The sequence below is a fragment of the Bactrocera oleae genome, chromosome 5 (genome assembly GCF_042242935.1).
Source record: "Bactrocera oleae isolate idBacOlea1 chromosome 5, idBacOlea1, whole genome shotgun sequence".
NCBI lineage: Eukaryota > Metazoa > Arthropoda > Insecta > Diptera > Tephritidae > Bactrocera > Bactrocera oleae.
Genome location: NC_091539.1, coordinates 33,945,188 through 33,971,003, shown reverse-complemented (window position 1 = coordinate 33,971,003; position 25,816 = coordinate 33,945,188). Strand labels below are relative to the sequence as shown.

Sequence of the window (25,816 nt, the reverse complement as noted above, 5' to 3'; positions counted from 1 at the left end):
GCGGGTGGCAGCGTTGCACATTACGAGTAGCGAGTATTTGCACTTCCTAGTAGTTAGTGCAACAAAACAATAAACAAAACATTAAAACTACTTCGAAATACTCGTAAATATCCAAACAAGCTCGTTTATTTGTTTACGTTGTTCGGCGCTTATGTCGGTGGCTGCATCTGTGTGTGTGCATTGATGGAACACAAATAAAATTCGCGACTCATTTCGAGTTAAAATTACATCGACAGTAACTTTGTGTTTATACTGACTGTAATAACAATTGCTGTGTTGGCAGATATTAAACATTTGCTTCCAGTTTATGAGGTTTTAATTTTCACTTAAGCTGGTATTTTGCTATGTTTTCAGAGAAGTTCACGCTTGTTGATAGTGGTACTCATCTAATCAAAATTTAGAAATTGTTGTGAATATTAAAAGTGTAATTGAGATTAGTTAAAAATTACGTCTATATATTGTGTAAGGCTACTGAAGTATAGCAAGTAGACCGGCTCGGCTAATACAATAGATTTTGCTATGCGTTTGGCTACTGGCATCAGTACACATGAAAACACAGTTAGTTACCCTAACCTTGTGAGAAAATTCTTAAAATGAAACATAAAGAAATGGAAAGCAAGGACGTTCATTAAAATTTAAAATTTTTGTGTTTAGTAGATTTGAAATTATTGCTATGCTTTAAAGATACTTTATTAATTAATTAATATTGTTACTTTGAGGGATTTGAAAAATGGTTTAAAGACTATCCCTATGTAGAATGTATCGTTTAGGCACAATTGAAATTATATATACTAGTTTGATCTTTTTCATTCAAAGAAAATCTATTTTTTATGAAGATCAATATAAGGAACATATTCAACACGAAATATCCGTAAATATTTATAATATAAAGTTTACATATTTTCTTTAAAGATACTGGTCTTAAACAGTGCCTGATTTTAACATTTGTGTATACTGTGTAATAACAAGGGCTGGTAGTAACAGAGAATAAACTAAATATTGCAAGTTTTGGGAATACCTCAAATGAGTCAACGGTTTCACTGTGAAGCGATATCAAACCTGTCTAATAATCCCCCAGCGTAAAAAATTAAAATCATAATATAACAACTGATCAAAAATGACCCGGACTTACAAAACAAGACAACATTTCCACGTAATTTAATACATATCTTTATTATCGCCAACAAAATAGGCTCTTATTAAGCCAATATAAATATGCTAATGCCTAATTCAAAGTTCCGTATATCCGTTAAAGCTGGAATGGCTTTCAGTGATAGATTTGATGAATATAAGGTCCTCAACTACATTTTCCAGCGTTGCTTTTGCGACCTCAACCCAATGTCGTTTTTGCAAAAGATTCAGGTACTTGTCTAGCTTCATACACAAAACATTAACCAAAATGTGTTAAATCAATCTAAAAGAGGTGTTAAATACATCTGCTATCTCCCTTATGCCAGCAGGATGTTTTTATACTATCGCAACTTGCTGCTACAGAGTATAACAGTTTTGTTCATCTAACGGTTGTTTGTACCACCTAAAACTATATATAAATTATCAGGATGAAGAGACGAGTTGAAATCCGGGTGACTGTGTGTCCGTCCATCTGTGCAAGCTGTAACTTGAGAAAAAATTGAGATATCTTAATGAAACTTTGTACATATGTTTCTTGGTACCGTAAGACGGTTGGTATTGTAGATGGACGTAATCGGACCACTGTCACGCCCACAAAACGCTATTAATCAAAAACAAATAAATTGCCATAACTAAGCTCCACTATAAGATACAAGACTCTTATTTGGTATACGGGATCACATTAGGGAGGGGCATCTGCATTTTTTTACAAAGTGGGCGTGGTCCGGCCCCCTAATAAGTTTAATGTGCATATCTCCTAAACCGCTAAGGCTATAATAACAAAATTCACTGGAAGCAAATGCTTTTAGAACCTACAGTGTGAAAATGAGTGAAATCGGGTGATAACCCCGCACACTCTCGATATAACGGTATTGTTAAAAAATACTAAAAGCGCGATAAACCAAGCACTAAACACGCCAGAAACATTAAAGTATACTCCCCAAAACAACATTCTGCAACCTTTTTAACGATTCTGTAGAAACTTACGTTATCTATGGCTGTTAAGAAGGTTTTAAATATTATATTATGAGCACCGTATTTGTGCGCAGTGAATTAAAAAACACAACTTACTAAAGAGTGGTAAAACGGTTCTCAAATTTCATTTGACTTCAAAAGTATATCCTTAGGAGTGTTCGAAGCTCTCTCACGATCCGATAATTTTATTTTTACTTTTTTCAAATTGTGGCTTGCCTCATTCAGTCTCGGTACTATTCACGAATTTACCAAATTTTTCAGTTTGAAATTTTGCCTCTTGCCGTCCTTTTCTCACCAAGAAGCTGCGTCGGAGCAGCCAATATCAGATAACTATAACATATTGCTTTCATACTAACTGAAAACTTTTTATTTGGCGAAGGGTCTTCACGACATTTGGCATGGATTTTTGCCAAAGAAACCGCTACATTTGCCGAACATATTGTTCAGATCGGACCAGTATAGCATATAGCTGCCATTAAAACTGACCGATCAAATCCACCTGCGGGTAGGGGTAAGAATTTACCCGCGGTAAGGCATGCCTGTCGTAAAAGGCGACTAAAAGCCAAATGCACTATGACTGTTATTATGTACCTTGCTCAGTAATACCAGCATAGTATGTCAGAAATAGTGCTATAATACTCAGCTTGAACTGATATTATAGACTTTAAATGGAAAAGCAAATAAAAAGACATTTGAACTTCAAGCGACAAATGTCACCAGTCATTGAGTAATGGGTTGCTCAACTGGCAGTAGTTTCGGCTACACAGTCTTACCGGAGACTTTCTGGTACCACGGGGAGCAAAAAGCCCTTGGACTTCAGTCCAATCTGCTCATTGGGTTAAGGCCCCTTTGGGGAGATTCGTGGTGGCTGTGGTTGAAACCTAAATGCAGGAAGAACTGAAAATTCAGCCTAACTGTTTTTTCAGTTCTAAAATAAAGTTGCAAAAAGCAACTGGGTTCCGTACCCGAAAACGGAAGAGGTTTTAGGTCGGCCTCGAATCATACCAAGATGGTAGTGTGGACCCAGACACACTGCCACTGGTATCCAAATAAATACTTGCAAATAGCTCATATTGTTTGGGGCGCTTGTCAACGCATTGTATTGATACGCTGTATTTTGACACACCGTGAGGTAAGGCTGTCGCCGGCAGGTACTTACGTAAATCAACAACGAAAGTTGACCGATCAAAATTAATATTAAAATATTTTATATCCTTTTATGCTATAAAAAATGCATGTGTTTTTTCTATTCATTTGTACAAAATAACTGAATAAATAGTTTAGAATTATATATAGAATAGTTTTTTTGCACAAATTCAATTTCTCTCAATATTTTTCTTTATAAACACAGTTATGTTCAACTACAATTTCTTGGCAGCAGCTGTAATTATTTGACATTCTAGTCAACCTCGTGTTGCACAGAGTTGAAATCGGTAATACCAGAAAAAAGTCAAAGTTTAACAAATCCCCAATCGAATTTTTTTGACGGTTTGAGTTGACATCGGTAAAACCGAATTCCAGACCTTAAACAAAATGCAGTTGAGTTGAAAACCGCAATAGAGGCTTAAAATTCGAAAATGCCTATAAAATACAACAAATTTAATAATGATTTAAGAAAATTTTGTAGACGTTGTTGTAAAGTACGTTATAATTATGAACTTCGGATAGAAACTCATTGCTCAACAACTCAGTCATCAAAAACCATATAGGAAAAATATTTGTTCAGCTGAATTGCAAGAAATAAACTAACAATGCCTGCAATATGTCTGTCGACAAACGCTAATAATGGAAAATGCGAAGTCAGTACTCATATTATGGTAATCAACAATTTTTTGCTGTCTGCGATGTCAACAAAAAGAACACAATTTGATTGTGACACCAACGACCTTCGCATGAAACCGATTTCTCGTTTTCGGTATTTCCCATATTTTGCTTATTGTTTGCTCACAATTGCTCGCCTTTTCGAGGAAAATTAACGTATTTGTTATTGTACCGGTTGTTGTTGTAGAATACAAACAAATCGACGACTATTGAAGCACATATTGGCTGTTATTGGCTGCTGGTTGATGACACTTTGCAGCGCAATATTGTACGCTTCCATGGCTGTTCACATATCCGTAGGCAAAGCGGCAAGAGAGGGAGAGGAGGGTAGAAGCAGGCGGATGTGCATATGACAGACGGCTTTGTACAATTTGAATCCTTTATTGCATTCTCGACGGTTTCATTTGAACGAGCTCAAAAGCCAAGCTCAAACAGACTTACACATGTACACTCTCACAAACACAAGCACATTCACACACACACTTATACACATAAATACCTTGCTTGTTGTTACTGCGATTGGGCTTTGAAGCAAGTGTGGGCGAGTAAACATTTTTGGCAAGTGGCACATTATTACAACTTCAACCACAATATCAACAGCGGCTACCAGCCTCCACCAAAGGAACCTCATCATCTTTCTCGACACTACTTTCTCAGCTCGTTGCCAAAGCTGTAATAAAGGCGATAATAACAACATCGTCTTTGCCACACCGTTCAGCAGCAGTGACGGCTTACATGTATGCCTGCGTGTGTGTATGGGTTTGTGTGAAGTAGTTACCTCCCTGGTAACAACAGCAACCGCTGCTTTTGCTTCGCACCAATACATCTATGCTATGATTTTGCAATGCTTCAGCGCAGCCTAGTTCTCTACTTTCATACACATGAGCATGCAACATTCCACGCATCGATAACACCATGACGCATGTTTTCCACCACTCAGCTCAACTGATACGCATGCAGTAAACGATACCTCTTTTGGCAGCTGACCTCGATTGGGCGCTTTCATGTTATATATGTATGTATGTGTATAATCTTCAACGCGACGTCGCGCCAATGAGACTCATCAAGAGACTGTTCCGTGAAGTGGCGCAGTACAAGCCATTTGTGCATGCTAAAATAACTGTGTATGCTTTGGCTTACAGGTAGAACTGGCTCTCAGCGTTTACTTGGAAATGCTAACGATTGTGATGAAGGATCATAAATTGTTCACTGAAATTGTGGTGGTAAGAGGTGGTATGTAATTATAGGTGTATTGAGTCAAAACGATATTATATGGTAAAATACCAAACTAAGTGAAGTATTATTTTGAGATTTGTTTGCTAGTTAACTCGTATTTTTTCATGTAAGAGAGCTAATGATATAAAGTTCCTCAATTGTGGAAAAATTAAATGGAATAATGGAATAGAAAGAATATTCTTATCAATTGCAGCTTGCTACAAATATTTTCTAACATAACAAAAATAAAATTAATTCTGCGAAAAATATAGTTTTATTACTATTCGAAGAATCACGCTCCCGAAGTATGTGATAGAAAAATTAAGTATAAGTAAAAATAATTTTCTGTTAAAAACTTAAAAACTCCATTGCTCATAGTTTATGTTACTGAGAGACATGTCTTTAATATGGTCGAGCTGTACGGAGTGCTAGGGTCTGCTTTTAAACAATGGTTTTCATACTCTTGCAACATGTTGCTACATAGTATAATAGTTTTGTTCAACTAACTGTAGTTTGTATCACCTAAAATAGGTTTATATATATATATATATATATATATATATATCATGATCAGGTTGACGAGAAGAGTTGAAATTCGGATGTATGTCTGTCGGATGTTGCAAGCTGCAACTTGAGTAAAATTTGAGATATCCTTGATACACGTTTTCCGTGGCAAAACAGCAAGGACGATAAAACTGTTCTAAGCACAAGGGATCGAGGGGCACCTGTGAGCAAAAAATTTTGAAAAAAATTGACGGGGCCCTTTAAGAGGTTTTATTTACATATCTCCTCAACCACTTAAGATACAACAAAAGAACTTGCACAAGGCAAATCCCTTAAGCGCTGCTACCGACACTGTAAAAATGATTGAAATCGGGTGATAACTCCGCCCACTCCTCATATAACGGTTCTGTTAAAAACTACTAAAAGCGCGATAAAACAATAAATAAAATCGCGAGAGACATTAAATTTTACAATGATATAGAAAGCTTTATGGGTGCCACTTCCAAAATTAGACGATGGGCGTGGCACCGCCCACGTTTAGGTGAAAACGCATATCACGGGACCTGCTCGTTTAACCAAACTCGGTGAGTGTCATTACCATGACGTTCTTATGGTGCAGTTCGAAAATGGATGAAATCGGAATACAACCTTGCCCACTTCCCATGTAACAAAATTTTAAATTCCATCTGATTCTTTCACTTTTTAGTGCACAAATCAAGCACCAATGAATATATTCGGATAAAACTTTGCACAAATAGTGCTTTTAAAGTATGCAATCTTGGATCTAAAAATCGCCAAAATCGGACCATAGTTGTTCAAACCCCTAGGTACCGAATATGTGGACCCCAGTTCCTACAGCGAACATTTTATAGAAAATATCAGTCAATGTGGGAGATATTTTATATTAATTCGAAATGTATCCTTTTCTGATATTAATATGTCTGTATATAAAAATAGGTTGTACCGAGTGAATAATCCTTTTAGCCCCCATATCTATTAAATAAAAATGAAACCCATTGCCCGTTGTCACGCCATAACTTGAGAGCGGCTAGACCGATTTGGCTGTTTTTGTTTTTGTAGTTTTCTAATACTCTGTAGAAGGTTCTTACGATAATTAAGAAAATGTCTCAGAAAGATTGAAAAAATACATTTAATTTTGCCTATTTTAAAAGAGTTCAAGGGAATTCGAGGATGGTTAATCTTGGAATGTTTTACATTGGAACCGATAGACTGCGCTACCATCGCAGATGTTAGAACATTTTTCATAGAATTCCGGCAGACAGACTTTTCTCGCGGCTAGGAAAACCATCGAATTTATTTGTTTATGCCTCTCAAGGATTAACCAAAAATATTGTACATCCTATGGTATTACGATAACTTCAGTTTTTGTAGATAATTAACTCTAAGAATAAATACCCGTTATAGAATAGATTTAACCTTTTCACAATCAATTTAAACGACTTCAAGTTTTCATTCAATACAGCTTCTACAATTAACATCTCTGAAAACATTCTTATATACACGCACACATTTCAGACACGCTATCGATTGATCGGATTGTGGTAAATATATATGAATGAAGTTAGACATTGTAATAAGTTTGTAATAAAAATTTTCGTCAAAACTTTCTGTTATAGCTAATTTCAAAAAGTTTGCATTTAAGACGTGATACAGGACAACGTCTGTCGGGCTTCTAGTACATAATAGAAAGATTTTCGAACTCCAGGTTGACTTTATTACGCATATATCGGCAAATAATTAAGATATCTTAGCAAAATTGACTGAGCGTATAATATTCGATATACTGAAATTGGTTCACAAATTACCCAAACTTCGATATACTACATATATTGATTTTCGTTGTTCTAACAAACCGTATGCACCCAAAGATATTTCTCTGTCTTTGTCCTGATAAATTATTGTATTAGGGTATGATATGTTCGGTTATGTATATATAACCTTCTGGATACACAGATCTATCGGTCAGAAGTTATTAAAGGAATTGGAAAATTGGCCAAAATAGGGATGATAGTGGCGTAACGGACTCTTTCTACTCGGCTAAATCAAAAGTTAATAGTAAAGGGTGTTTCTTTTCGGCCGCGTGATTTTCAAGAGGAAATAAAACGCATATAATTTAACGTTATGGTTTAGAACTTAGACTTTTCATAAAGATAATAATAATGGAAAATTGTTTACAAATCCGGGCAAGCGATCGCCGTGGCTGGCTCCAATTAATTTCAGCCGACGCCCAAATATTATTTCCCAAGACGTCAATCATCTCGGGCTTATCTGCGTGGACAAACGACTTAACAAAAAAAAAATAGGCGAGCGGTGTTAAATCTCATGATCTTGGAGGTCACGTCGCAGGCGCACGACGCGAGATAATGCGCTCATCAAAAATTTCCTTCAATAAATGGATTATTTCATTGGCTGTATGGCCAATTGTTGGACTAAAGGTCGTCCACATCAACATTCCCCAATTCAGGCACGAAAAAAAATCAATGCTCTATAGCTATTATTTCACATTGACTGTAATGTTATGGACGGCTTCATTTTTGAAGAAATATAGACCAATGATTTCCTCCGCCCAAAGAGTGCACCAAACACTAACTTTTTAAGGACGTAACGGTGTCTCAACAATGGCTTGCGAATTTTCTCCCATTGAATCTAAAGTCAGTTTTATCGCTGAACAAAATTTTCTTTTGCAAACCGAATCATATGGTAATAAATTTGCACTTTGTGCAAACCTTGCTCTAGGGAAGATCTGATCATTATAAAATGACAAACCAAACTGAGTATAAAACAAGTAATCGCTGTCAAAAATAACAACTTTTAGAAATGTTTTGCCACATTAAAAAACCCCAAGTCTTAAAAAACACCCGTTATATGAAAACTTCCTTTGGGAAGTTCTGAAATCGGATTAACTTTTTCTTTCCCTTTTAAGTAAGTAAAAAAATTGCCCTAAAACTCGTACTTGCTCGGGCATGGAACCTTTTCAGTTTAAAGTTGGTTCCATCACGAATAAGTGCATTTTTTGTAGTATGTTGTTTCTAAATCCTCTACCATCCGACACCTATCTGTAGATATAGCTTCGCATTATTTTTTTAAAGTTCTACGCTGCTTTTTATGGTTAGCTGAGTTTTTAACATTTCTTAACAATTTTTCGCTTGAAATCTTGCCTCATAGATCATTTGCAACTTTATTCCAATTTTTCCTCACGCTACTTGTTATACCCAAAATTTGGACGCATAGCTTGTTTAAGCATTTCTCTAAAAATTAATTGATCTTTTATAGAAATCCCGTTTATTGAACTAGTATATCGGAGATAGTGTCAAAAGCATCACAATGTTTAACGGCCTTCGTAGTTTACCTTCTCGGGCTTTTTATAATAGATTTGTTTATAGCCGAACAGTACCATTTTGTTCTGATTGCTTCAATTCGCAATATGCTCTGGCGAATTCTAACCTGAAGTCAACGAGCTTTTTTGTGATTATAAGTCTTTTCAGGATGAAGAACTGGAGCTATAAAAGCATGAAATTCTAGTATTTATCCCATTCTTTCATCATCATCATTGTTTCATCTTTCTTAAGCTGACACTTAAATTTCGCCTCGCTACACGCATTATTCGGGCTTTACAAACACTTTTGGTTTGCTTTCCCATAGATTTTGATTGAATTTAAGAACGGTATCTCATGATAATTTCAATTTATCAAACGTATTCTTCACTTTGCTGTACTGATTTTATAATAATTATGTTTCCTAAATTAATTTGAATCTTTTTCTCTCTTTACAGAAACACTTTCATCGCACCTCACTCTTAATTAAGGCCTTTAATCATAAGTTTCGCTTAGACTTGGAATTAAATTCGTAAGTATTCATCCATAAATTACTGTAGTAATTACACAGTATTATTATTATAAACACTTTTAATTTAATCTTCTCCTGTTATAATATTCTCCCATTCAATTTACATGTACAAGTATGCTTGTACAATATCTGCAAACCACTAACCTGAACTTCAATTAAATGTCTTTAATAGAACCTGAGCATCCGTAAATTCTAATTTTAATTATATTTTTTTTAATACGTTTCAAATCCTTTAAAGAACATTTCCAACAAACATATTTAAATGTCTGTATGCACAAACGTTTTCATTAGCCTTTCATTATCGTGTTTTTAAGCGGATTATCGACAAAGTGAATTTTAGTCATGATGCCATCGATTCGCAATCGTTCGTGAAAGATTGGCGCTGACATTTTCAATTTGTCGCTGTCATGTTCAACATTAAGCGACCGTCAACATTAGCGTGGCTGAAATGAAAGTTAGAAGAGAATAGCGAAAATTTAGAACTAATAGAGAATAATCGATTTTAACACTATATTTTTGACATTCACTTACCACATTGTACGGTGCAACTTTTCTTCTCATTTTCAATCTGTAAGAGATAGTTTCTTTTAGTTTTTCTTTATCAGAAGAACTAGAAAAATTATTTTATAATTGAGTAAAATAAATGCCGTTTTAGCTGTCAAGCTTTTGCTCTTATATATAATATTTATCGAAAAAATAATTTCGTTTAAAAATAATACTTGAGCCGAAAATTATACTTTGTCTGAATAATTATATATTCTTAGTCTTAAAACGAAGTTTATGTGCGTTTATTAAAAACAAATTGGAGTCCAGCAGTTTGTAAAGCAATAAGTAAAAAGTAATTGATTGATTTTATTGAAGATTTCTTTTTTAACTCGTATATCCTATACCTAGTAATTGAGCAATTTTCGTCCTTCGTATTACTGAAATGTCGAGCACTTTCTTATAATGGTTTTCTTGAGTTATGTTTGAAAAATAACTAAAAATAAGAATTATCACTGCCACTAAATGTTCTATTTTGAATTCTTTAGCCAACCAAATTGAGAAAATTAAGTTTATAGTTGAGTATTTTTATACTCTCGCAACTCGTTGCTACAGAGTATAATAGCCTTGTTCACCGAACAGTTGTTTGTATCACCTTACTTACTTACTTATACTTGTATATATATAAATGATTAGGATGAAGAGACGCGTTGAAATCCGGGTGACTGCCTGTCCGTCCGCCCGTCCGTCCGTCTTTCCGTCTGTCTGTGCAAGCTGTAACTTGAGTAAAAGTGAGATATCTTTATGAAACTTGGTACAGATGTTTCTTGTTACCGTAAGACGGTTGGTATTGCAGATGGGCGTAATCGTTAGTAATAAGTTTAATGTGCATATCTCCTATACCACTGAAGCTATAATAACAAAATTCACTGGAAAGAAATGTTTTTAGTATCTCTATCGACGGTGTGAAAATTGGTGAAATCGGATTACAACCACGCCCACTACCCATATAACACCATTTTAAATTTCATCTGATTTTTTCACTTCTCAGTATGCAAATCAAGCAACAATGATTATATCGGCGTAAAACTTTGGTGAATAATACGTTAAAAGTATGCCACCTTGGGACCAAAAATGATCTAAATTGAACCAAAACTGTTCAAACCCCTAGGTAATATGTGGACCCCAGTGCATATTGACTTTTTACCGAAAATCCTTACTTGTTTTAATATTATATATATTTATAAATTTTTAAAAACTCAGCTTGCCAAATATATGAAAAATTATGTTGCTTTTTATACCTTGAACAGGGTTTATTAAATTTGCCACGAAGTTTATAACACCCAGGAGAAACGATGATATATATATTGTATAAAAATAATCAGCGTGAGGAGCTGAGATGACAATGCTACAAAAACAGAATAAATTGTTCAGATCATACCACTGCAGAATATAGCTGCCATACAAATTGATCGATAGAAATGAAGTTCTTGTATCCTTTTTTTATTTTGTGAAGGGTTTTCTAACTTTGGTGCAACCGAACTACGTTTTTTTGTTTGTTTTAGTTTCTTTTTCACTTGGAGAAAAATATGAATCGTTAAATATCTAATAGATATTAATAGAGCAATTAATTTAGTGAGGATTTGACCTCAATTAATGTCTTCATTGAAAAAGTCAAGTTAATTGTTTAACTAAGGATATACCTTCGCGTTCAAGTTTCACATGATATTTGCACACGATTTCTATATACTTAATTCTTAAACTTGAGGGAAGAAACAAAGATTTTTTCAAATCAGAAAGATAAACGACCTCCGTTACATGAACCGAAATTGATTATATAGCACTACCGTCATAGCAAAAGACTTTCAATATAGAGCAGAGATTTTTCTATCAGATATCTATTCGGAAAAAAAATCCCGCTAAAAATAATAATTACCTTTAAGTAGCTAAGAAGTGACTAGCTTAAAAAAATGAGCTGGGAAGATCACAAGCAGTAAATCGTCGCATGTTTAACAAGGGTGTACGTAACTACGACTTACAATACAAAATATAATATCTTCGAAGAAATCTACAGCCGCGCACAAGCATCATTACTTACCCATACATACTCGTATGTACCTATGTTTGATATAAGCTTAAGAGTAGTATTGTTGATTACTGACATTTATTGTTGTTGTTATAATAGTTGTATCCATGTAAGGACATGCTACTTCTTGCAGCACATAAATTCTCGCACGAAGGGTAAAAACTACTAAATTTTTATTAAGTGATAACTACAAAGTGGATCCGTCTGCTGCGAGTGCCAACTGATTGGCTGAATTTGTGAGGTGGCTAAGCGAAAAGGTCACTTTTTATTATAATTTTGGGTTCTTATTTTTCGCACTTCACTTTTCGTGTAACAAACGAGTTTATTTTTATTGCATTTATTACAATTTCGCAACTATGGAGGGATATACTTATGTAATATATATACATAAGTATGTATGTATGTAAACCTCGAACTGACCGTACTTTTTCTCAAGTTGTTAAAGTGTGATTTTTAATTTTAGCAAGAAATAAGCATAAACAAACAACTCTAATCGAATAAAACAAAATTAAGGTATAAGCGAGTGGACTAAAGGCAGGGATAAGCCAAGTTGGCAAAAAGATTAGAATGGATATTGTATGCGAAGCAATATAAATATGTATAGAGGCAAAAATATTTGCTTAGCCCACTCCTCCCATTGTTTATTATATTTTTTGTACATTTACTATTGTAACGCAAATTCAAGTTGTCTATAGGCAACGGGTGATGACGGTCAGCTGATAGGTTTCGCCACACAATGATAGGTGGCAGTTTTCCTGTTGTGATATACCGACAATAGAACAAGAGCCCAGTTTATTTGAAGATATAAAAAATACTTTATTTTTTCAAAGACTTCTGGGTACCTTATTGTTTGTGCTTTCTTAAACTTTTTTCCCCCTAAAATGTATGCCATTGAAAAAGTCTTGAAAAAACAGCTGATATTTGGGTTCTGCTTCGGCATTGGAAGATGCGTAAATAACCTTTTGGCCAAGATATTCATGCAAACAGTCTTTATTTTTCATTTTTTTGATATCAAACGTTATTTAAATAGCCCTAGCCGTTGAAATTTCTAACAGATTTTAAGTATTATTACCACACGAGGGTGGAACAAAAGTATTAAACTTTAGCAATGTGTGACTATTTAAAAAGTACACAGGAATTGAATCGGCAAAAGTGTTTTCATTGCTAACTCAATCTTTAATGGCGTTCTTTCAAAATATGCTATGAAACAAAAAGTTGTCCGGGCGATTTTTACTCGTTTACATCGAAGTGAAATTTGTTATTGCCTCAGAATTTTTAAAAGTTTTTGACTACTTCGCTAATTTACTATTGTTAACGACGTGAAAATCTAAAATCTATCCGAAAATATTAGAGAGTGTTACATTTTTTGTCTCATAATGCGACTCAACATATTTTATTTTTTCATACAAAAAGACACGCCGTTTTTGCAGAAAAAGATGGAATAGAGGTCACAAAATTACCAAAGTCATCACCCAATCACCTTATTCGGCATATTGTTGTTGTTGCAGTGGCATAAAACATTCACCAAATAATTTTAAGGTAATGCTGTCGAGTTTAGATTCTTGCTCCCGGTTACGAATACCCGACTATAATGGAAATGGATTCACAATACTGGGATTCATATGACTTTTTTAAATTTCCAAAATTTAACTCAACTCAATGAATCTCTCACTCGCCCTATATCTACTGACTCTCCAACAAGGAACTCAAAAGGAAATAATGAGTTGAGGGTTATGCTGTCCTAGTGCTATATTATTATACGAATAAACAAAGCTTGGTCATTAGGATACCATCATCTTCATCACAATCACCATTTTCGGCATAGTTGGAATAAAATATAATTTAATATATAATATTTTCAAAACCCTTTTGTAGTAAAAACCATCAATAATTTGCGTGTATTTCTCTCAGATCTGTTTTGAGCAGACGCTGTTAGAAGAGTATATTTACAATATTTTTTTAAAAGATTAATGCTAGCTTTGATGAATAGAATCAAAAAATCTTACCGTACTCTGTACATAACCTCAAAATCCTCATAGAATTATATTTGTGATTAACTGTGAAGTCACGATGATAGAACAAGATTTCCTTAGAATAATAATCGCCGCCTTGTCGCTGCAATATATATCTGTCTCTAATGTGTTCCTAAAATAATTTATTGAAACACATGTTCATTTCCACAGTACTTCATTTTTATTTCTACAACTTCTCTAAGCTATCCATATTGTAGCAAAGGTCCCTTGAATTTTGTGGACATTTTATAAAAACTAGATTCTTAAAGCCGTGAATATTCATAATTCTTATTTTTAAAAGCATTAGTTTAATGTTTCATAAAAATAATGGGCGAAACCAGAAAACGCTGTCTAATCAAAAGTTTGCGTATTAAAGTATTTCCAAGGTATTTGCCACGCAAAACTTACCCATCATGCTTTTAATCTTCCTAATCACTGCATCCGACCGAGGCAAGTATACAATGAGCAGCAGGGATTACAAACAAAACGCGCTACGCACCCACGCCGCTCCCGAGCGCATAGCTCCGCACTGGCAAACAAAATAAAGGATAAACATTTTCCGGGATTAAAGTGTGAAAATACAATATCTCAACGCCAAAGGCTTTCTTTCGTGCAGGTTAAGCACCTGAAATTATTGCCGAACGCATTGGACGCAGCCAAAGCAGCAGAGTTTTTGCTTCCAGCTCATTTTTGGTTTTGTTTTTGCATAGATTTCGATGTTGATGTTTTGGTTTATACGCCATGGTGGCTTAGCGCAGCTGGCGGTCTATTGGAGGCTTGGATGAAGAAGAACTGAAGAAAATCCGGAGAAAAAATTACCGAAAATAGATTAAAGAAAACAGTTCGTATACGTTTGGGTCGACCTGGGCACAAGCACCAGGGTGTTGATATCAGCTGCGGAGGATTGAAAAAGCGTAAAGCAAAAAATAGCCGCAATAGCTGACTGTCTGATAGCAGTGGTATGTGACCTGAAAGGCAGTTGTCTATTGGTCCGTTTGTCTGCCTTGCTAGCTGCATGACCGAAGGCTAGTGGCTATGAGCTGAAACCACGTCCGAACGCTGCAAAAAGATAAGAATAGCGCAGCCCCGAGTGGAGTGGACAATTATTCGATTCTGCCGACTGCGAGTTGAGTGCAGTCGATGTGAGTCCTGCTGCTGACCACAAAACCAGAGTGTCGAAAGTGGCACTTAGTTTTTATTGTTTTCCTTAAACTTTTTTTCGCTTTAACTTGGCTCTACCTTTACCTTTCCATGTTGGAACTTAGTTTCTGTGGTGTCGTTGTGTAGTTGTTTGTGTATTTCTGGTTTTGTTTTTTGATTGTGTTTTTAGCTAACTTATTATTTTTATTGCCAACACTTTTGCAAAAACGTTATTACGGAAAGGTTGGTTTGTTTGCAAAAGGAAGGCTGGCCGTTGAGGTGTTTGCTGGCAATTATTGTTTTTTTTTTGCTCCAACATTAAGAAACCAAATAAACGGTGAAATAAACGAAAAATAACAGTAAATAATAACAATAGCTTGCCGAATAAATTGGCGTAAACTTAATTGAAATAACTGTGAATTGCTAAAATAAATAGCAAGCAAAATAAAAATATATAATAAATAGAAATAAAATGAAAAGAGAAAGTAAGTAAAAAGGACTAAAAAGTAGTGCAGAGATATGCTAAGGACTCCCAGAAGTTTTTGCAGTGGAGGCAGCAAGTCTAACAGTTTTGCATATAAATTGTGAAAGGATGAGTAAGGAACAGTATTCTAGAAAAGAAAATGTGCGAAATAAATGTTTTCAAACATCTGTCTTTTGAAAAACTTTAATACAAGTAACTAAGAATTCATCATTTTTATTTAAATAATTTTTTTTTTTTATCACAAAGCAAAATTGTGTCTTACATCATTGGTAGCAAAAAAATGTCAAAACTGTACATTAAGCTTAAAACAAGGCAAAACTAAAAAAAAATTTTACTTTATAATTTATTTACAATTTAATCATAAAATAGGAAGTAACTAAATAATTTGCTAAGTTAACAAAAGATAAAAGTCTTTGGCAATCAAAATTTAAACAGATTTGGATTTATAACAGTAAAAAATTCATTATATACATTTTTCCAAAAACAAAAAATTAAATGGTCGGAATTTTATATTCGATTTAAAAAAAATATTCTAAATCACATATTGAATACACTAAAAACGCCATGTTATTTTGCAATTACATTAAAAAAATTAGCAAAAACCCGAAAATGTCTAGGTATGTATGCAGGCAGTATTCATTATGTATTATTTTTGTATTTTTATTATTATTTCAAGTAATTTGTGTATTTTGCCGTTATTTGTCCTACACTTAGCAGGAAATATATAATATATAAATATAAATATCTGTATATGTATATATAGTTGTTTTGTTAATAGCATTGGCCAAGCTTTGTTTGTTGCTTGTGCTGTTATTGTTATTTTAATTTGGTTACGTTGCCCAGAATACACAAAAAAGTCTGCGCACAGATTTACACAGCAATCAAACTTGCCCGCATTTGCCACATTACCATTTGATTTCGTTTAATTTTGTTATTGTTTTTTTTCCTTCCTATTTCTCCTTTTTTGTACACTTTCATTTATTCTGCCCACTTATTTTCCGTGGTTATTGCCGCTTTTATTATCCATTCCATTTTCAACAACCAGCAGTTATAGCCGCCTTGCAGCTTTAGCAGCTAACCTCAAAATTGTTTTAGCCTCACTATTTCGCATAAATGCTTATCAAAATATTTTCATAGCTTTATGTATGTATATGGATGTATGTATTTGTGTATGTTCGTATATTCGAAGAGCATTTGTTAATTCCACACACTGTGCATATCAGCGCACATACACACAGTAACAATAACTTTGCTTGCACTACATAAAATATAATTTTGTTCGTATGCTTTTTTCATCGCTTTGGAAATTAAAATATCATTTAAACAATAAATTAATTCATTTAGGCAGCCGAGCGTTGTGTGCAGTCTATTTGTTTTGAACAAGAAAAAAGCGAAATTACTTAGAGTTAAGTGCAATAATGGCAATTAAAGTGGTTTTAAGTAGCTTGGCTGCAACAAAAAGCAAAAAACAAATAAAAATAAGAATAAAAAAATTAAATGAAATAATATTTACTCTACTTGAGTAAAGTGAATACAATTATGCTTTATTGTTTGTTGAACATTATTTGTTTTTGTCGCATTTTAATTTAATGTATATATTTTTTAACATATTTTATTCTTTTGTGCTATTGTTTTAATTATTTGTCGTTGAAAATTTGCACGCCACGATTGATTTATCTTTTGGTTGTCTGCTTTAAGCTCTTGGTATACATGGGCGGTAATTTATTAACTTTAAAAGCTTTATTGTTGACTTTTACACTTAATTGAGTAGCAATTAGTCAATTAAATAAATTGGGGTTGTAGATCACAATTAAGAGAATTCTTTAGTAAGCTTTAGCAAATGATAGTCAATAGGCCCTAATAATCCTGAATGGAATTTTAGTTTTCTCGCGTTGGACTCGTTTTTAGAGCGCCATTCGATGGATTGTGGGAAATTTTCGACATTATATTCATATGCCCACGTCACGTCTCCGTTGAAAAGCATCTCTTCTACGAACTCTATTCGACGTGGTTTTTGCAAAATATTCAGGTTTTTTTGATCAAGTCTACCATTAACACACTTCATACCCATAACAACCGATGGACTACACACATGCGGCGAGTCGAGGATTTAACGACCTTCACTGAATGCTTTGCGCTACTCAAACGCGACTCCGCAAAACACTTACGAGGATAAAAAAAATGTGCACAATTAATTCTTGGCATTTGGCAAGTAAATAATGTATTACTATTTTTTCCTGCTCTCCTACTCCTCTCTTGCAGAATATTTTGATAGATATTCTCCAAAAGTTATCTTATCCGTATACTCTGATCTCAGTCATAAAAGCAACTAATACAGTGCTATAGTATAGTACAGTACTAAAATAGTTCTATGTTAGGATGAATAAATGGCAAGATGAAGTTTGGAATGAAATAGACCAATTATCTTCCAACAATAGTAATTGTCTTCGATTCGGCCTTTCTCAGCTCGCTTCTACCCTTTTGTCAAAAAATAACATGTAAAATCAAGAACAAAGATACTATTTATATACAATATTTATTATTGTGAGTGGTTAAAATGGCAAATGAAAATACAAATTTTTTTTGCTTGCATTTTTAAAACTTATGGCATAAAATCAATTATAGTAATTTATAGAAAACAAAAATTAAGGATTACAGCAAAGACATGTTAGCGCAGGGTTGCACCGCAAGTGCTGACGGTTTGTTTGAGCATGTAGTATAGATTGTTCGATTCGCTGGAGAGTAATGCTTGACAAATCTAAGAAGTTAAAGCGTCGATTGTGAATATTTATTTCTTCATTTAGCTGCTGAGTTTAGCATCCTTGTTCTTTAAGTGTAATAAAACGAAGTTATTGAGTGCCGAATCAAATTACACGAGGGATGAGCAATCAGCTTATTGTATTCGTGGTTTAAAAATTTGTATGGCTTCCATTCGCATTTGACAATATTTTTTTTACTTTCATGCCAATAAAGCTGAACTGTATTTGTAATCTCATATAGGTCACGGTACACTGTTTTGTAACTGCTGCACTGATTCTGAGTTTCAAGTTATAAAGTAAGCCATTCCTGACCATTTTAAATATTTATACCATAAAAGAACCATCAAATCTACAAATAAATAAATTTTTTAACTGCTTCCAAGTCCAAGCTCACCTGGTTCGCCAGCACCAACTAAAGCAGCACTCATGACTTCTTTCCAATTGAACTGCTTCTGCCGGACGTTCGATTAGTTTTATTTGAAATTAAATTGCCAGCTTTGTACGTACGCTTCGAGCCATACTCTTTAACGAATTCGCCACTCGAAAGAAAAATGAGAAAGAACAAACTGCGAACGGTATAAGATTTGTAGCTAAGCAACTTGCGATTGAGCGCCAGATTTTAATGCACAGAAAGTGAACAATTTAACTTGCATTCGGTGGAGGTTGGTTAAAGAACATTTGAAGAGCCTCTCAGCAACGGATTTACAACTGAAGGCAGACACGCACACACACGCAGAAGACGAGCTCTTCTAAGAAGGCTCATCAAAATAAATAGGCGCAATAAAAGCCCGAATAAACGTATGCGATTTACATATATAATAAAAGTTACAAGTAAATGAAAAATTTTACGAGAGAAATAATCAAAACGCGTGAAACTACAAAAGTTCAACTTAAAGGGGGAGCGAAACGAAGGGGGCTTGATCTGTATGTATGTGTGGCGTCCAACAGCATTATGTGCGCTTTATAAGCTTTTGTAGTAAGTTAAATGAGCAGATAAAGCGAATTTTTATATAACACGACTTAACTTCGCTTTAGCGCGAGTAGAGACGAGCGATCACGAAGGAGCGCTGGTAAGATGTCGGTGAAGCAGGATAAGGATGGTAAGCTTAACAGGAAGTTTCGTTGAGTACGGCTACTTAGGTCAGTCATGAATTCATTTAAACCGGTGGGAGTGGTGGTTCGCAGTGGCAAGCAACTCATCATTTAAGCCCAGTAAAATAGCAGCTGTTGCCAGCGACTTAAGACGCGTTAAGCGAAATTTAATTGACTACTCTGTTGTTGTTTTTGTTGTTGTAACGCGCAAGCCGTGTTCATTAATGCAGTTGTTTATGTAGTTGGGGTGGTAATGACAGTAGTGCGTTGTTACTTGCGGCACTTAAGTTAGCAGCAGTGAAATTGCAAACCAAACGATTAGTCGAAAAAGCAGAGGTCACACACTCTTACAATGGCCCTTCAGTCGGTTACGGAAGCTTTACGAGTCCATAGTTTAGCGCACATCAAAGTCTTATTTTATTTTGTAATAAAATTGCGATAAATGTAACATGTGTTCAGTGTTACTAACTGGGACCAGGAGTCAGACGCATTTCTAGCAATTTAAGCATGCTTGTAATATTATCTCTAGGCTTAAAAGGTTTCATTAAATGTCACGGGCTGTACAACTTTGCAGCTTAGCTACCCTGCAGGAAAAATCTGCACCGGGCACTCAGCTTATTAGTTCAAAATTATTCTGGAGACAAAAATCCATTTCACTTTGCATAAAAATATCATTTATAAAATGTTAACTTCACTTTCAGCTGCCTAAGAAGGCTTTGAGCTCTTAAGAAAAATATTTTTCGTATTACGAAGGCTGCTATATATATTTCTGGCCTAAAAATGAAAATACGAATATTTATCAACGAAAATGGTTTTTTTTTTCGGTCGATTGCTGTTTTGTTTCGGGCTCATACGCATAGATCCATAATTCGTCACCTGTGACGATCTTATAAACATCTTTTGAAGCACCGCGATCGTATTTTTTCAGCATTTCTTTACACCAATCCACACGAGCCTTTTTTTGAGCGATTGTTAAATTGTGCGGGATCCAACGAAATCCGGCCAGATGCATAGGCATGCCTCTATCTGAAGGTATGTTACATGACGGTCTTGCATTATCAGTTCACGTACGACATCGATGTTTTCTGGCCCAACGGCTGTTTTTGGACGACCTTCACGGAATTCGCCTTTGAGCGAGCGTCGGCCACGATTGAATTCGTTGTACCAGTTTTTCACAGTGCTATAGGATGGTGCTTCATAGCCATACAAAGATTTTAGTTCATCGATGCACTCTTGTCGTGATAATCCACGTCGAATGTTGTGAAAAATGATCGCACGAAAATGTTCACGAGTTAATTCCATTTTTTGGCCGAGATGAATTTTTTAATTCCCTGTAAATAAAACAATTCACGATTAAATGACAAAACGTTCTGAGTGATGTTTTGCTAAAAAATGTCAAACTTTCCAATGGAAATGTCAGATTGCACCTGGCAACACTTAGTGTTGGCTAGGCCAGCCAGCTATATAGCAGCCCTCGTAATAAAGAAAAGCGTTAAGTTCGGTTGAAGCAAATCTATGGTACCCTTCACAGATCCACTCTTTATAGCAACTATAGGTATAACTGAAGCTGAAAACGTAACTGGTCAATGATTTGCATCCAATGGAAAACATTTTGGTAGCTCTTTCTAGCCACGTTGTTTGATATAAACAAACTTGAAGCCGAATTCAGGTTACATTTGAGTTAAGTTTGAATGGCAACCATATGCTATGATGGAAGAGTATATTCGGAGGTTGTAGCCTTACTTGCGATAGTAATAAGTTCCAAATTTTGTGAGGATAACTTGTCAAATAAAAAAGATTTTCATAAAAGGACTTGATTTTGATCGTTCAAGTTTCATGGCAGCTTTATGCTATAGTTGTCCGATATCAACATTTGTTCCGACAAAAAAGTAGTCTTGGGAGAAAACAATGTATGCAAAATTGATACCTCAAAAACTGAGATAATAGTTCGCGTAAATACTGAGACTCATCTCATCATGCTGATCATTTATGTATATAGAATCTCTCTGTGCAGGGTATAAAAATAAATTGAAAAGTTTATAATTGCTTGCAAAAGGTAGACTGCTATTAAAAATAGCTGTGTGTATAATTTTACATTTTGACTCGTCCAGAACTTTATCCACGACCCTTCAGTTAAGAGTCACACACTCAACCAATTTAGATTCATCAGGGCTATCAACGAGAAAAGCAGAATCTTAAAATAAAACTTTAAAATTAGATGACGAACATGATTATTGACAAAGAAATAATAATGTACAAATAGTACGCTGATGCTCTAACGAATTCTTTTACAAAATTTGCGTTTCTCTTGGTTGACTTCCGAAGTTCGTACTTCTACGTGTTTCTTATGTAGAGAAAATTGACAATTTCTAAGGGTCCGAAAAAATTTTCTACCGGGTAATCGCTGGTTACGAATAATCAGCATAGGGCATAACACTTTTGTATTTGTGTCAAAAATAACGGTTAAATAAGGTCACGAAAATATCACATCTTCTTTTTCCATAAATGAAGTAAAGCATTAACGGTTGTAATTGAGGAAGTAGCAAAAATGAAGTCAACAATTGGCATTGAGCACGCACAGAAGGGACAGATTACTTAATTTTATTTATGTGCGAACATAATATTTTAGCGCAAAGGCAATAAAAAGCATCAACAAAATCGACATGAGTTATTTAACCCAACCGCCGCGTTTTATTAATTCTTTTCTTCATTATTTTCGGTCAACCGCTATGGAAACTCCACCTAGGCAGGAAATGACAATAAAATTTTTAAATATTTTCGTTTCCTGTGCCACGTTCCACGAGTCACTGAAAATAATAGGAAACAATAAAAAAAAATTTTAAACAACAACATTTAAGGTCAAAGTATATACACATTAAAATACATGAGCGCGCACAATTCTGACTCCGACTCCTTACGCTCACATAAGAAGATTGTACGCGGACTTAGAAACGCCAGAGTTCTGCTAATGCAAATGAATTAGATAGGCTGGCTCCGCCCGTTTCGTTTTCTTTTGCAAATTCACAAGTACAAAATGCCCGTCAGCCCTCGAAGCACGCATTTGATAAATTACAATCATAAAATGCCGACGGTCGTTTTGGCTCGCTGTTTGGCACTAAATTACGGGGGTCACTTACAATTTATTTATTTTTTTTTTGGGTATTTTTAGTATCGTTCAGTTCGCTGGGGTTAAAATTTAAATGAGCACGTAAAATGAGCTATGTGCCCATTACCGGGTTAATAGTATGCTTACATACATACACAAATACCCTCTCAGGAGCGCTGTGTTTGTGTGCGTCTATTTGCTTACTGTTGTTTATTAGCAAAACTCCACGCCTTTCTATGCCATATTGGTTGGCTGACTATCGCATTTTTAATATGTTTAATTAAGTTGTAAAATTTTAGCTTCGCATTTACGGTTAACTAAATTTGCCGAACTATTGAAAATTCGCGCATAAATATTTTTGTGGCACAAATTAAGCGCTTTGAAACTTTACTGTCATCGAAAAGCTCAATAAACTTTATTCGAATGTTGGTGGTCGAGTTTGTGAAGTTTTCACTCGCGATTAGCTTTGGTTATAATTTTGATTATTGATACTTTTATTGTGCTTATTAATAGTCTATTATGTGCATTTATTTTCAAATTCACCATAAAACTATTTATTTAATTTCGCAAAATAATTAGTTTTATGCACAATTTTATGAAATTTGTAAAGATGTAGTTACTAAATCAGCGTGCTGTAGCTTAACATAGAATGATTTTTAACGTTAGTTTGTGGAAATCCCAGGTAGTTACCAACTTTTGCTAAAAACTTCTAATTTTTTTTTATTTTTTGTTTTTTTTTGCTCTAAGGCATCCGTATAGATAAAATATCACGTTGTATATGGATTAAATTAATAAGTAAGAGATGCTTTTTATCTTCTGGCATATTGGAGAAAAACTCCATGATTTGGCAGTTCAAAATATTTCTTATATCGGTGAAGGTGTAGTTCATATTTTTCTAACCTTTAAGGCAGTCTTTCTGTCTAACCCACAAATTAAAAAATTTCTTAATGCTTTATAGATTATTTTTATTCTATCAATAATTTTCTGGAATTTTAAATTACTTTTGATTAATTCGAATTGTTTCGGAAAAATCTTATAAGATTTGTGTTCAGAAACCAGTTTGATGCTTTTATTTTGTAATAATTGAGTGGTGTCGTGCCGCTACCCAGCATCGCAACGACAAGCATTCGTGACACCTCACGAAACTGAATTTTAAAATATGTGCCGTCGATGTCGACACCCATGGAGTTTTACTAGAACAAACATTGTGAATGACTAAACAAAAAATTATAAGTAGACAACTACAGATGTGCCAAATTTTTAGAGAACTGTGAAAAGAGATATTTTACTATAAGAAAATAAATGCGAAAAGTTCCTACTACAAACTCTCGTAGTGGATGTATCAGACATACAAGTATATAAGTTCGGTTAGTTTTCAAACTTGACATCAACGTTTAATTTATACACGATATAATCATTGTTGCTTGATTTGCATACTGGAAAGTGAAAAAATCAGATGGAATTTAAAATGATGTTATATGGGAAAGAGGGGTGGTTGTAATCCGATTTCGCCCATTTTCGTACTGTAAGATAGAAATATGAGAAGAAGAATATGTACCAATTTTGGTTTAAATCGGTTAAGCAGACCCAAGATAAAGATTTTCACCTAAAAGTGGGCGGTACCATGCCCACTGACTAATTTTGAACGTGGGTAATATAAAGTCATCTCATATCATCCCAGAGCTAAAATTTAATACCTCTGGTATGTTTAGTGCATATTTTATCGCGCTTTTAGTAGTTTTTACCAGAAGCGTTATATGGGGAGGGGGTGGGGTTGTCACCCGATTTTACCCATTTTCACACCGTCGGCAGAGGTGCTAAAAACATTTGTTATTATAGCTTTAGGGGTATAGGAGATATGCACATTAAACTTAAAAAAAAGTTTTTACATGCAGATGCCCCTCCCTAATGTTACCTTGTATATCAAATAAGAGTCTTGTGTCTTGTTGTGGAGCTTAGTTATGACAATTTATTTGTGTTTGATTGATGGCGTTTTGTGGGCGTGGCAGTGGTCCGAATATGCACATCTGTAATGCCAATCGTCTTACGGTACCAAGAAACATGTGTACCAAGTTTCATGAAGATATCTCAATTTTTACTCAAGTTACAGCTTGCACGGACGGACAGACGGACGGACGGACGGACAGACAGTCACCCGGATTTCAACTCGTGTCTTCATCCTGATCGTTTATATATATATAACCCTATATCTAACTCGATTAGTTTTAGGTGATACAAACCACCGTTAGGTGTACAAAACTAGTAACAAGTTGCGAGAGTATAAAAACAAGTAAGTGAGGGCAAAGTGCAGGTGTAACCTGAGACTTACTTTCAGGCATTGGCACAACTTTATATTAATACTAAGAAAGTATTGATCTGAGTCTACGCATATTTGACATACAGGCATATTATTATGAGTAAAGGATCTTTTCGATTTATTTTTTTTATATACGGCATCTGAGAGCTTGAATAGTTGAAATAAATAATAAATAATGGCAAATTTTGGTCATTCGTGCAAATTTTTATATCGATAAAATCATTGGTACTTGATTCGTATAATGGAACGTGAAAGAATCAGACGGTAATTTAAATTTTGCGGTATTTAAATAGGAAAGTAGGCGAGGTTGTAGTGTTACAACTGCTCCTTTAAAGACTTTCTTACCATCATGGTTGTAAAATTTAATTGCGGAGAATTTAATCTGACAACTATCGGAATTTAAGTTGTTTTCAACATAGTCGGTATATAGAATGTAACCGTGGTACGCCTCTGATTTTACCTGTTTTCTATTATAATTTTATAGTGTGGCATGTGGGTGTTAAAGATACTCTTTGTCAGCAAGTTTCGTTGATTTAACTTTGCTATTCTGGAGAATATGGTGGCTATGTTAGTGTTTCAATATTTTTAGATTAATCCAAGACTGGACAACTCTTGTAGTTTGTAGAAGCGCATTATTCTATTGAAAACTGCATAGGTGCAAATATTTCATAATCACAGGAAAAAATTATTCTAAAAGTGTTGTCTACGATTCAAATGCGCCATTACGATATTGCTCCACACACCAAGATACCGCCTTCATGGCTATAATGTCGACTCAAGAATCTTTCTGAAATCAGGAAAATAGTAGTTGTATCCATCCAGCT

General features: G+C 34.6%; 1 protein-coding gene across 12 annotated transcripts in view; it reads left to right on the top strand.

Annotated features, from left to right (window-relative positions):
• mmd (disintegrin and metalloproteinase domain-containing protein mind-meld) overlaps window positions 1–25,816 on the top strand; it is a 509,673-nt gene that overhangs the window by 315,855 nt on the left and 168,002 nt on the right. For all 12 annotated transcript variants that reach the window (XM_036371745.2, XM_070110649.1, XM_036371747.2 and 9 more), the window contains exon 6: window positions 9,440–9,513. In XM_036371745.2, coding sequence (XP_036227638.2) covers window positions 9,440–9,513 — 74 coding nt within the window. The remainder of the gene's footprint in view (window positions 1–9,439; window positions 9,514–25,816) is intronic.